Source organism: Notechis scutatus, chromosome 2, assembly GCF_049901735.1.
Source record: "Notechis scutatus isolate UNSWTSFEM ecotype Mainland chromosome 2, rNotScu1.2, whole genome shotgun sequence".
Taxonomy (NCBI): Eukaryota; Metazoa; Chordata; class Lepidosauria; order Squamata; family Elapidae; genus Notechis; species Notechis scutatus.
The window spans coordinates 25,172,026-25,186,384 of record NC_142010.1 but is presented as its reverse complement, the minus strand read 5'-3'; the positions used below and the strand labels follow the sequence as shown (position 1 = coordinate 25,186,384).

At 41.3% G+C, this 14,359-nt stretch overlaps 1 protein-coding gene across 1 annotated transcript; it reads left to right on the top strand.

Annotated features, from left to right (window-relative positions):
* The first annotated feature begins 749 nt into the window (after window positions 1-749).
* LOC148131930 (uncharacterized) lies at window positions 750-11,904 on the top strand. Its single transcript, XM_087953750.1, has 6 exons — window positions 750-985; window positions 2,055-2,529; window positions 3,013-3,139; window positions 5,083-5,220; window positions 6,037-6,162; window positions 9,935-11,904. The coding sequence occupies exons 1-6, from the start codon at window positions 942-944 to the stop codon at window positions 10,987-10,989; spliced, it is 1,965 nt and encodes a 654-aa protein (XP_087809876.1). The 5' UTR covers window positions 750-941; the 3' UTR covers window positions 10,990-11,904.
* The last annotated feature ends 2,455 nt before the right edge of the window (window positions 11,905-14,359 follow it).

Below are 14,359 nucleotides of genomic sequence, written 5' to 3'. Positions count from 1 at the left end.
CTCTCAGCATATCAGCCATTCTTCTTTCCCTTTACCCAACATCTTGAAGTATGTGATTGTCCCTTTTCACTTTGGAGTTCCAAGCCATGTGGTCCTGTCCACCATTAAAGCATCTTTCCAAACAGCCTCCATGTTTCCAGTGTCTTTTCCCCCACTTGGAACTGAACCCAGAAGGATAATTCTTCCAACACTACCTACCTTACTTAGCTGACTACAAAAAGTTTGTCTATTTCCCCTGTTTGGTTGAGTGGTTTATAGTATAGACCTATGGCAATGTCATTCCCCGCCCCCCCTTTAATATTGATTGACCCAAATGCATTCAAGTGGCCCTTGGTTATTCCAGCTTCAGCCTGTTCTGTAAATCATGACATAATAGAGGTGGAAAGCAGCTCCCAAGTGATTCCTCCTTTATTCCGTACTAGGAGGAAACAATTTGGTGAATGGACACTTCCTCCCTGGTGCTCTAAGCCCGAAGCGTCTACAGGATGCATTCATCCGAATGACCAAAGCAACATTGCACCATAAGCTCTGCTCTTTTTTTTAGAGAGAGTAACTCCCAACTATGGAACAGAAGGAGACAGGACGATGCTTGAATGGGATGACTGCTGTTCATCCGCCTTCATTTGACACGCACAAACCACTGATGCCGCCATGCCAGCATTTCGCAATCTTAGCAAAACTATCACATATGTGGACTCCAACTCCCAGAATGCACCAAGCCAATAAAGCCCTTGCCCTCTGAAAGATGAAATATATATATATTTAAAAACCCTTTTCTTTCCCTCTGCCCACAAGAGGGCTCTCGGTTTTTTCTTTGCTAGTCCCGAACTACCTGCTAGCTTTTTTCTCTTCGCTGCGAACGGCATGAGAGATTCCTATTTTGCTTTCCGGGTTATTGGGAAGTTGCTGTGATCGCTTCGGTACATGGCCGTCTTATTTCGATGGAAGAGAAGAAACTCTCTCTCTTTTTTGGCTCAACTCTAAAGTAAGAATTATTTGCCTTCTCTAAATATTCGGGTAAAACGGCTTCTTGACACATGATTGAATCTAAGCAGGTAGAAACCGAGAGGGAGTGAGATTCCCCATCCTTCCGTCCGCCCATCCACCCGCCTGCAGGTCCATTTTTGTGTAGTCGTTCCTAGCCTCGCGGAGGCTCCCTCGGCAGCAGAGAAATTGGCCGGGTTGCAGAGTAGTCAGAAAAGAAGCGGCGGAAGAGGACTGAGATGGAGGGACTGGCAAGCACAGCAGTTTTTTTCTTCTTCTCCAACATGCGAAGGGAACAACTGGACGAAGATTTATTTCTGAGTATTGGGCGGGGGGGGGGTAGGATTCTGCGATGCAAAATCGCTCTCTTCTATATGCAGAGAAAATCCTAAAAGCAGATGAACTCCAAGCAGCATGAGATGGCAACCAACTTGGTCCTCTTGTTTACAGGGAAGCCATCTTAGTACAATTAGAAGCAGGTCGTGGTGATGTTTCTGTGTGGAGAGGGGCAGAAGAGCCAAAGCAGCCAGTGTGTGTCTGTGTTTCTCTCCGACCACCCCATTTATCGCTTAAGAAATATGGCTGTTGGTTTGAGCTCCGTGCTTGGCAATTTGGTTGCAAACGTTTTGTCGAGGAGACATCAATACATTTTGGAATTGTCGAAACAATGTCTCTTCAAATGGTGATGAAACGTTTGGAATCAAATTGCCAAGCTTGGAGCTCAAACTGCCTAATTACCAACCAGAGCTACTAATATTCAAACACATGTCAACACTTGAAGTATTTTACATGCCTTGTGTCTTGCTTTTGCTGTTCAAACCATCTTAGTGGAATTAAAAGCAGATTGTGGTTATATTTGTCTATGGAGAGGGGCAGAAGAGCCAAAGCAGTAGATGTGTGCCTGTAATTCTCTACTCACCCCATTCTGCCAATTATTAAGTATTTTACATGCCTTGTGTCTTGCTTTTGCTGTTCTTGGGTGTAATTTTTCGTTCCCTTTGCTATTTTTGTTTTCAGTGTGGTTCATTGCCCAATAAGTGAGATGTATTTTCCTTTTCTCCTAAAACTAGTTGCCAGATTACCTTTGAGATGGACCCCCAGACGTTTCTTCTTTCCCAAGTCCCAGCAGAGGAAGCAATTTCTTGGGCGCCAGTGAATCTACTGGATGGCTGGTATAGAAGAAGATCTGCTTGGTCAACATCCATGAAAGATCCAGAAGCCCATCGCTTTGGGAAAGAGGAACCGGAGGGCAAGGTGGATGTGAATGCCCTGCTCAAAGACATTGAGGAGTACAACAGGCAGAGGTTTCGTTCGGACACTCTTCCTTTGGGAAAGCGTCCCTGGCAGACTCTGTTCCAGCTGGGAAAGGCCGCTCAGAGGTGGCTAAGACCACAGGACCGCACCAAAGGACAGATTGTGGACGTGGTCATCTTAGAGCAGTTCCTGCATGTGCTTCCTCTGGAAATGCAGGCTTGGGTGAGATCCAGGAAGCCAAGTACCAGCCAGGAGGCAGCTCAGCTGGCTGAAGTTTACCTGGAGCAACAGGTATCCTTGCTAATAAGAAAGGAAACCCCTGATTCATAGCCTAATGCTAGGAATGTTGTTGTTCCTCTGACCACAAGCACTGGCCAAGGAAGAAGGGATCTCCAGTGGGCTGGATTCTGAACCCACCTGAATTTGTCTTGCAATAGGTTACAAATAGAATGGGCAGTAGAAAGAGGGAAGGCTAAGAACTTCATCCCTCTTGATAAGAACTCCTAACTTTCTAGGAAAACCTGTTCTTATTTGGAGAGCTACAGATCTAAAGTCAATATCTTGGTTCACACCCTGCTGATTTACAAACTCTGGGTTGGTGTCCCAGGTTCACATAACATCTTATAGCCGAACCATATTATGACTCAACCCGTGACCTGCTCATATTATAAGTCACTGACTGGGCTGCTACAGCTAAATGGAATGGTTAGTAGTCATTGGAAAAAGTAGACAGATCAAATGAATTAAATCTATCCAATTTTCTTCCTCTTCTAGTGGCCTGTGGCATTTGAGGAAGTGGCTGTATACTTCACCCCAGAGGAGTGGGACCTTCTGAATGAGGAACAAAGAATCTTGTATTACACGGTCATGCAAGAGAATTCTGAGAATATAACCTCTTTAGGTAAGGCTCCCATTCCTGTAGGACCATACAAACCTTTCTGAATGTGTCAGACCCAATCAAAGAATCGGCTCCTCCTTGCCTATGTGGAACAGGCAAATTGCATGTTTGTGTAAAGTCATCTTCCTTACTTTTAAGGTTTTTAGGCAAGCTCTTCATATCCCCAAGGGCTGTTCCTGCCTCGTGCTACCTAGTCTAAATGAAACTCATCATACTTCTGAAAATTACGACTTGACATTGACTATCCAGCATTGGCCAAGGAGGCAAGCAGTTGAAATCTATAATGCTTAGGACTTGCTCTACCAACAGTGACTTTAAATTAGCATAGGTTGATCGGAAAGAGGTGGATGTCAGGAACACAAATAAAATTTTCCACGATTGCACAAATAAAAGTATCCTTGACTTATAACTACAGGGGGTGCTTGGAATTTTGGTTGTAAGTCATTGCACTTGTAACTAAAGGCACCATATGATTGAACTTTGTCTTCCAAGTGTTTAACTCTGTTTTTAAAGTAAGTCACTTTAGTTGTTAAGCAAATAGAAATAGCACTTAGACTTATGTACTGCTTTACAATGCTTTACATCCCCCTCTAAGCAGTTTACAGAGTCAGCCTATTGCCCCCCAACAATCTGAGTCCTCATTTTACCCACTCCGGAAGGACAGAAAGCTGAGTCAACCTTGAGCCTGGTGAGATTCAAAGTGCCATATTGCAGGCAGCCAGCAGGCAGCAGAATTAGCCTGCAGTACTACGCTCTTAACCACTAAACAATAATGATATTAAGTGAATCCAGCATATCCAATAGAAAATTGGCAAATTGAGGTCACATAACCACTGGATGGTGTAACTTGTCTTAAATCTGAGCAAGTTGCCAAACACCCAAAATACAAGTGTCTGTGTGTACCTGCAGCAGTTATAACTTTAAGGGTGAGTCATGAATACCTTTCTTGAAGTCTATCATAATTGTTGTTAAAGAACCAGACATAAATTGAGGACTACCTGTAATGGATTAAATATTCCAGAAATAAAAATGTCTGTTGTATCACATTTCATGCTTAATTTCAAATAATGGTATTTTTTTTCCCCATAGTGAATACTAAGGAATACTTCTAAGATTTAAAAAGTATTCAGCAGCTGAGAATAGCATAGTCCTCTTTAGGAGAATCTGGAATGCCTTCTAACCAATTAAGATATTTTCTAATTTGTGGTTTCTCAAATTTCTATCACAGGAACAAAAGAGAGGTTACTTGGGAACCTGTTTTGTCCCTACAACAAAAATAAGAGACAAGGACAAATGCAAGGTTTCCTGAAGTTCCCATGGCTTGGGCTGGACTGATTCTTCCCAAATCTAGTCCAGCACTTCAACCATACTATACCGGTAGACGATTCTAAGCTATTTGGTTCTTGATGTTTTCAGAGCTTGTTATTCTCCCACAGACATCTCTGAGACAATCAAAAGGCTCGGTATCGTTGTTGTGCAAAATAAGGAAATGGTACCAGAGAAACAATGAAGAAAGAAATAATACCCTGATCAAGGCACAACCAAAAAAGAAAGTGAACTCCAACCAATCATCTATAAACAACCAGCAGACTTCTCCCTTTCATGCACTGATGATGTTATCTTGCTTGGTAAATGAAATGTGTGCAGGAGAACATCCAAAATAACAGAACACCTGCATGTTGCAAAGTGTCAGCTGTTAGTCATATGACCCCAGGAACACTGATGGTTGTAAATGCAACACTCATTGTGAAGTTTTTGTTTTTTTAGTGCCATTGTAAGTTTCAATGGTCACTGAACTAGACAATTGTTAAGTGAGGTTTTCTTGCATTGGAATTCTGAGGTAAGTAACTGCACCTTGCCCAGGATAATACACTTTGTCATATTATATAGCTATAAAGAAAATCAATAATCTTCCTCTCTTTTGTTGTTTCTTTTCTTTGCTCTAGAGCTTTTGATTTCCAAACCAGATCCAAGTGTCCAGACTGAATGGGAAGAAGGGTTACAAATGGCTGATCTTCAGCTCTTCAAAGGAAAAGACTCTATTGTTGAAGGAGTTGTGAATTGGGAGGACATAACGGTGGTTGGTGAGAAGGTCTTACTTTCTCTGACAAAAGAACTCTTATGTTTTATTGGGTTATATATTTTAATTCAAGCACTTTTGAATTTCCTATCTGCCACCCAGACTCAAGGCAGCTGGAATATACAATATCTAATTAATCAGAATGTCCTCAATGTTAGGTTGCATTCCTTTAGTACATAAGGTTTAGCTCATGTGCAGGATAACATATTCCTTTTCTTTCCTTAACATAGTTGTAACTGTTGCCCTGCCTATTTCATTATCTCCCACTGACAAGCAGCTGGCTTGGCTGTAGGATGTCGAGATGTGTTTCTGAGGGCACATGTTAACCACGCAGCCACTCCAGTGGATGCCCTGAACAGAATAGGGGACATTCAGTAAGAGCCATTCCAATTCATCAACCCACCTGTTTTAACTGGCCCACTGCCACTGACGTAGCTGTAAATCCCACTAAGTCTAAGCCCCATACTGTTGTTTCTTTGTGCCTGCAAAGCCACAGAAAGTTCCACACATTTGGATCACTCACCAAAAGTGTTATTGAAGTGTGTCTCATAATCAGTGGGACAAGATCTTCAGTGGACACACCCACTGAGAGTATGATGGACAACACAACAACCAAGAAGGACATGGGTGTTGTCCCTAAATCAACCCTAGCTAATTCCAGCATGGTAATACGTTGAATTATAGCCTGGCAAAAACCACCTGAATGGTTACCACTCAAGGTAAAGCTTAAGATCTTGATGGTTTTGAGACAGTTTAAAAACTCTATTTTCCTGCATCAGTTTTGATGTTTTCTCTGGTTTCACTTCTTTCCTTAATTCAGAATTGCCAATGCAATATCCATATGAGACTTTCCATAATGGTCAATCTGACATGGCCTTCCACATGAGAGAAGATGGAACAATTCAGAAGTCTGAGGAAAGGAGTAATCTGAGGCATTCTTCTCCAGGTGAGTTATTAGAGCAATTGTTTTTGAAACAAACCTGTGAAGGTGCAGGTAGGAAAATAAAGTTCCAAGAAACTGTGAAAGCAAGAAAAGAGGAAAGATCCTTCTACATTATGAATGAGCAAAACATAAACCTTCTGGGAACGGACCATTTATCTGTAGTGGTGCAGTGATTAGAATGCAGTACTGCAGGCTACTTCTGCTGATTGCCAGCTGCCGGCAGTTCGGCAGTTCAGTTCTCACCAGCACAAGGTTGACTCAGCCTTCCATTCTTCCAAGGTCAGTAAAATGAGGACCCAGATTGTTGGGGGCAATATGGTTGCTCTGTAAACTGCTTAGAAGGGGCTATAAGGCAGGGATCCCCAACCTTTTCGCGCCGCGCCCGGTTCCGGCGCTCAGCTGGGCGCGCATGCCGGTTCGGCGTCAGCTGGGCGCCGCCATCTTTTTGACGAAAATCACTTCCGGTGACGTCACGGTGATTTTTCGTCAAATATGGCGGCGCTAGCGCTTCTGGTGAGCTTTTTCGGGTAGAAATGGCTTTCTACCGGAAAAGCTCACCCAGCGCTAGGCGCCGCCATCTTTTTGACGAAAAATTGCTTTTTTACCAAAAAGATGGCGGCGCCCAGCAACCAGCGGCCCGGTAAGGCTTGTTCCGCGTGCCCGGTACCGGTCCGCGGACCGGCGGTTGGGGACCCCTGCTATAAGGCACTGTGAAGTGGTATATAAGTGCTATTGCTATTATCAAAATTCCTGAAAGGAATGTTTCTCTATTAGTTGTTGGGACTCTTACCCCAATAGCCTGGTTATCAGATCCTTGTCCCACTTTACTGGTTAAAGCCACCTGGGAAGTGACATACATTTACGTCCATGAAGTGCTTTGACTTACCTTAGGGAGGAGGTAGTACATGCCATTCTGAAGATATCATCTCCGGACTGATCTCTTCTGTATCATATTAATCCAGTCTCCAACCTCCCTTTTTTGAGAAAGTTGTTGATTGCACCTGAAGAAGCACTGATCATGCTAGTAGAGGCTAACCAGGCTTCAATGGGGAGAAACTGTTTTAAGCTCAGCCTTAGCAAAACTGAGTAGCTGTGAGTTTTTCAAATACCTGTAGTTCCGCTTTTGTCATTACAAGTCCTCCCACAAATGAATTAACATGCCCTTAAGAATTTCCTGGTGAAGAAGGCGGAGCCTCCTCACTGACGGACCGTAGATCGCGACTCTCTGCAGCTATGGTCCGTGCTCTTTCGTTGGAGAGCCCCCATCATTACGATTAGGGGCTGAAGCTGCCTTGGAGGGGCGGCGGAGTAAGGGGAAGCCACAAGCCAGGTTGAGGGGAGCCGCATCTCCCCCCCCCCAGGCTTGGTCTCCCCCGAAGATGACTGCAGCGGTGGTTTAAAATGGCCACCCCAAAGAGGAGGACTCAGCTGGATTAAGATTTGTGCAGGAGGGAAGAAAGAGGTGGATAACATCTGAACCGGGACAACTGGGCAATACAACTAAACAAAAGTACCCCGGGATTAAGGTAACATGGAATTTTTAAGAAAAGAAAAGTGAGCGGCGAAATTACAAAGGGACAGGAAAAAAAATAAGAAAATATTTTTGACAGCTAAGCGGGGCTTCGAACCGGGAAAGGAAGAAGCCGGAACTAAAGATTTAACTAAATTGGACTAAAATATTTTGGGAATAAATAGGCATAAAACAAAGCTGGACTTAAGATTGTCAAAAAATAATAATAATCAACTTTACAAATTGGAGACTGGACTGTGCTGGAATATTGAGGTTCGAAAAACCCTAAATAAAAAAATTGGGGGAAAAGGTGAAGACTTTGTATAATGGAGAGTGCCACCTTTTGACAAAAACTTGAGCTCAGACAAAATGGAAAGCATCCTGTTTCTGAAGGAACTTGTGTGGATATAACATTAAAGAAATATTGAAACAAAGTAAGAATCTTAGAAAGTGAAAGCAGAACCAGAATAAGGGAAAAAGCAAGGAAAGACTGACTGTGGGATTGATTGATTGATGTTTTTGGTATAGACCCTGGGCTGGAATAATTGAGAACTTTAGAAAATTGAAAGAAGAAGGAAAGTAAAAGTGGTTGGTTTTTTTTGTGGACTTTAACGATCATAAAATATAAGAGTGTGTAATGATATCTCTTCAGGAATTAAAAATGGAACTTAAAAATATGAGAGAATTACTACAGGAAAGAGGCGAATCACTTTGCTCTGTTGTTAGAAAAAATGGAAATGGCGATTGAAGAACAAGAAGAAAGAGCTTCAGAGGAGGAGGAGTCGACTCAAGGAGAAGGCATTTTAAATAGACAATTAACACAAAGAACACTACAAAGAAGTGGGGAAAGAAGGAAGGTTAAAAAGTTGAGATTTAAGAAGGCAATCAAAGGGAATACCTGCGAAGTTGGGAAAGGCAGAAAGACCCAGCAGAAAAGGGGAAAGGAAGATATTAAGAAAGAGAGGGATATAAACTGGAATGAGAAAAGATATGGGGAAAAGAAGGGGAGGAGAAGCAGTAAGAAACAGGTGCATGAAATAAAGAAATACGGAAACAGTAAAATGTTGAAAAGAAATTGTTTTTTCAGAGATAATGGTTGATGAATTAAAAAGGGGATTCTGCAGGGTGACAAGGGGTAATAAGAATATTTCTGCAATTAAAAATACTTAGAAAATAGGGTAATATAGATACTGATAACTCTTATTAAAAATCAAGGGGGGAAAATATGCTGCAGAATCCAAATGAAAAGATGTAATGATTATTATTGTAACTTCTTAAAAATAATGGTTTATTGGGAATCAAGATGAGAGAATAAAGGTATATTTTAATCATTGAGGTGTCACACTCAAAGCAGTAAAAGGGGGGGAACCTATACTTATTTTTTTTTAGTGTTAAAATTTGTATTAATCTAGAATTTATAAAAAGAATGTGTAATGGAAAGGGAATCTGAAAGACTAAAGAACCAACTAAATTAATAAGTTAACACAGACTATTAAAAGCAAGGAGAGACATTGGTAACTTTTTTATTATTATTATCATCATTATTATATTAGGCAAACACATTGTTTATCTTTATTTTTAAAATAAATATTAAAGGATTATATTTGAAATAATTGAAATGAAACAAAAAGATGTTTCGATTGAGATTAATGAAAGAGGCTAGAATTAATGTGTTTGATTCTCTCCTTACTGAAAATTTGGAATGGAAAAGGTAATAATAGAATTAAGTATGCATATATGAATGTATAATTGCTGTCATATTTGTATGTAAAGGTGATGACCCGGAAACATGTTGTCCACTAAAAAGAGATTTTTGTTTTTAATGTGAAAAACTGAATAAATTTGTTTAAAAAAAAAAAAGAATTTCCTGGGAGATACTTTGAATCACTATTGACCATCCTTTCCCATTCTTGACTCTTAAATATTTTGGGACTATAGTTGTCAATTGCTCATGCATCCAAGGCCACTGGTCAGGAGTGAGTTGGAAAGTCAAGTTAGGAAAAGTTATTTCCTTTCATATGTTGAAAGCTCCTACAGACCTTGCCTTTTTTTAATGATTGCCAGAAAAATTGTCTGTACCATTGTCATTTGTTATCCTTACGTTACTGGCAAGCATAATTTTGCATCACAGATTAACTAACAGAATCTTCCTATTGAAATCAAGACTGTATTTTTGCCCTTTTCTTGCTTTGCTCACCCACCCCCTTATTTACTTCTTCTGCTTCTATCATCAAAACTTAGCATATATCTTCCTTGTTCTTGCAGAAAGCCTGACTACCAGGAAGAAAATGCATCAAGAAGAGTTTGGAGCAGAGCAACTTCAGGAGCCAACGCAGTGGGATGTGCTCTTTGATCCCGAAATTTCTGAACCAATGGAGGTCAAATCTAGAAGACAGCAAGGGTTATTCCTGGAGCTGATACAAGCTTCTAAGGCTGACAAGAAAATGCCCAGCAGTAGCTCCCAAGTAGGTTCTACTGTATCAAAAAGAAACTACCCCTGTTCTGAATGTGGGAGAAGTTTTGATCGCCGTTCCAACTTAATTAAACATCAGAGGATCCACACGGGAGAAAAGCCATATCCGTGTATTGAATGTGGAAAATGCTTTGACCAGCAGTCCAATCTAAACGTCCATCTGAGAGTTCATACTGGAGAGAAACCATATGGCTGCCCTGATTGTGGCAAAAGGTTTAGTATCAAGTCACATTTACACGGACACTATAGGATACACACAGGGGAGAAGCCATTTGAATGTGAAGACTGTGGGAAGAGCTTCCGTGTGAAATCTTCCCTAAATAAGCACCAGCGAACCCATACAGGAGCTGCCAAACCATCTGAGATCAAATCAGAGGGTCCCCGGGCAATATTGCCAGAAGTGACACGCGTTTATGCAGCTCCTGAAACAGAAAAAATAATTAAAATTATGAGTAGGAAGCCCCCTATAGAAATCACAGTGTCAAATAAGAATTTTTCCTGTTCGGAGTGTGGGAAATGTTTTGATCGGCCTTCGCATCTCATCACACACCAAAGGATCCACACTGGGGAAAAGCCATATCTGTGTATTCAGTGCGGGAAACGTTTTCATCAGCAGTCTAACCTTAATGTCCATTTGCGTCTTCACACTGGGGAGAAACCTTATGGCTGTCCTGAATGCGGCAAAAGATTCAACATCAAATCCCATCTACATGGACACTATAGGATCCACACAGGTGAGAAGCCATTTGAGTGTGAAGACTGCGGGAAGAGCTTCCGGGTGAAATCTTGTCTAAATAAGCATCAGCAAATCCATACAGGAGAAAAGCCATATAAATGTGTCTCCTAAGAAAATTTGACCTAATTCAACACTGCTCTCATCCTGGGTAGAAAAATTGCCTATGCTGTGAAGTTGGGAAAATAACTTTTGCAACAGATAAAATTTCACTAAGCATGAAAGAATTCACACAGGAGAAAATCCTTGCCTGTGTTCCTTTTGGCTGAAATAAGCATCCATAAATCCATACAGAAGACAGATATTATGGGGGACCCATCTGTGGGATAATGTTCAGGAATGATTCACAGCAGAAAACTTGGAGACACATATACATACACCATATATTTAGTTATATGGTTATTTTTCAGTGAATTCCCTAAGAAACTTAACTCTTGCAAATGTTTTTATGGGATCAGAGGGAAACAGTGTGCATTTGGAACTAAAATATTTTTCTCTGAGGCCTTGGAAATGACTAACTTCTACTGTCCTGAAGTCCCCTGTTATTTAAAATGCCTTCTTTAAGGATGGCCCAAAGGAAGCTAGTAAACAGTAGATATTCCATATGAAGAGGTTTATGCCATGCTGGCTAGCCTCGATTTTCCTAGGAACGTGGCATTACCTTCCAGCTAGGTAGTTCTGCATCTCATTGTAACCTAACCTTAGTAATAGTATTAATGTTCTCTAAGAAAACATCAATTTGGACTATTAGAATACCTTTAAATTAATTAATAATAATAATAATAAATAATTTTGTTTCCCACTCATGCATGGCTATTTCACTGAAGTTTGAGGTGCTTCAGAAAAATATGTTCTCAATCCGGTAACTATAAGGCAAGAAGCATTTAAGACTTGCCTTTCAAACCCAGTGGGACTCAAAAGGGGTGTATGAAACGTGCACAGGTTGGAAAAATTGAACATTAGCATATAAGGTATGTTCCTTCCATTCATGATACTGTTTTCTTCAGAAATATCATTTGAAAAAAGAAAGTGACTTCCTGAGTTTTCATTTTTGTTCCAGTCTATTTATGCACCTTATGACTGTAACAGCCTGGTTTACACAAGATAGTTAACTAAGTCATTAAGTGTCATGTGTTATGTGAACAGGAAAAATAAGTTGATTGATCCTATTAATTAGCCTTAAGAGACTTCATTTTCAAAACAAATTGCCATAGGTTTCTGGACATAAAGTAGCCTGTGCACAAGAGCAGACACACAAACACACATACATGCACATGCAGACACATCTAAGCTGTATTGCCTAAACAGCTGACCTGGAAGTTAAGTAATATCTCTGCCTTCTATGGCAAAATCTTAGAATTGAAATGAACATTCTAGGCCAGGGGTCTTCAAACTTGACAGCTTTAAGACTTGTGGACTTCAACTCCCAGAATTCCTCCTCCAGTCATGTTAGCTCAGGAATTCTGGGAAATGAAGTCCACAAGTCTTAAACTTGCCAAGTTTGAAGATACTTGTTCTAGGCACTCCATTTTTGTGGCTCTTGGCTCTCACTATGAGAGCCACATAGAAGTTGTGAAAAGGGGGATAACTTGGTGGATAAATGGTCCAAGCCCCTAAAGTCTATAGTGAATTGAGGATGGTTGTGCCAGGGCAGGATCTCCCCTCCATCATAACAGAAACCCAGGAAGCTCTGGCCTCTCTGCCTTTTCAGCAGCAAGTGGAAGGTGTAACTGCTAAACAGTTGGTGCTGCCCCAATGGTACATAGGTAATTGGGTGAGATGCCAATCAGCAAGGTTGTATGAAAATGGACTCCAGGTCCTACCAATCTTTGCATGCTTGTCTTTGTAGTAATAGTGGGGAGCATTCACAAGTATTTCTATTTTCTTGTTCTACAGCATTTGTCAGTATAACAAATGATCCTTTTAATACCAACATTTCAAAATCAGGTAAAGTTGTAAGAAACAACTTGCTCAAGAATAATCACCTGCCATTTTTAATGCATAACAAACCCAGTTAAATCTGGGTTTCCCACTTATCATCTGCAGACTGTGGGTCTCTGATGTGGAATAAAGACCCATTCCTCTTGTCCTGAAAGAGGAACTTTTTGCCATACAGGTAGTCCTCATTTAACCATCTTTCATTCAGTGACCAAAGTTAAAACGGCATTGAACAAATGGTACTTGAATCCAGTCCCTGAAGATACGTCTTTTACAGCAACCCCATGGTCACATGAGGAAAATTTGGACACTTGGCAGCCCATCTGCACTTAGGATTGTAGGAGCACTTCAATTTCTCCCTCCCTCACACACACACACACCTACCTATTGCCTCCCACCATTATTCCTATCCTTTTGAAGGCTTCTTTCTGCTGCTGTTGCTGAAGCGCAGCCAGCCTAGTAATGTGCAAGGCAACTGCTGTCATGCCTGGCCTTGTTCCTGAGACTGCATGCACCATTCTCCCAAAAACTTGAGAACTTGTTTTCATTTAGAAAACATGTGCAGCCTCAAAAAAAGAAAAAAAAACTACTGTGGGCAGCAGGTGCCTCATGTAGGAAGAAGGTCAGCTGCATGTGGTAGGTCTGGCACAAGGTATATCAAACTGGGGTTCTGCAGTGGGGTGGGTGGCTGCAGCATGGACTCGAGGTAGCACTCCTTGAGGGCAGTGGTGGCACCTTCGGTACTGAGGCCGAGGTAGAAGTCGGGGCAGCTGAGATTACTGAAAATCCTAGGCCTCTATGACAGGGAATTGTGCAGCCGGTGTCCAGATGAAGTCAGAGACACTGACACAACTTGTGGTTTTATATAAATAACTATATATGCACCAAAGAGAGTCAGGCAAACAGGAGCGTCATAAATCATAGAGCACAGAGACATAGGGGTGGAAGGAAACTCCCTCTCCACACCCACAGCAACCAATCAGAGTGCAGATTGCCTCACACATGAGCTACCGGTAGCACTCTTCAATGATCAGTTATAATTGTGTGTTCTGGCCCATCGCACAACCCTACTGCTCCAGCTACTACTAAATTTAAATGTCTTTTAACACTCTATATCAGCCCCAGCACTGGTATCATCAACAGGAGGCAGTCCCTTAACCTTACTTAGTGAGGCTTGAGACTGGAAAAGACCAAGCCAGGAATGTTTTGTACTGAGATGGATCCTCCCTTGATGAATTTGGTTAGTGATGGCAAAGAAGACTGCCAGGATTTCCATAGCTAAGCAATGGGGTTATGTGATGCTATGTTTTACAACTGCATCGCTTATCTGTGGAAATTCTAGTCCCGATTGTCATTGTCAACCAAGGACAACCTGTACAACCTATAATAGTTGTGTTATATGGAAGTCCCAATTTCTTACCATGTTTGTTTTTTGGATGCCTTGCTAATTAGTTAAACTTTGTTTTTGTCTAGGAGATTGTGCTAAACTCTAGAATGCTTATTTTTTTAAAAAAAGCAAAGAACAATAAATTAAAACTTTTCCAAC

Bases quoted from the DNA above. Each gene is read 5' to 3' on its own strand.
- LOC148131930 (XM_087953750.1), top strand. From the start codon at position 942: ATGGAAGAGAAGAAACTCTCTCTCTTTTTTGGCTCAACTCTAAA. The intron at 986-2,054 runs GTAAGAATTATT...TCCTAAAACTAG, and splicing joins TTTTTTGGCTCAACTCTAAA to TTGCCAGATTACCTTTGAGA. The intron at 6,163-9,934 runs GTGAGTTATTAG...TTGTTCTTGCAG, and splicing joins TCTGAGGCATTCTTCTCCAG to AAAGCCTGACTACCAGGAAG.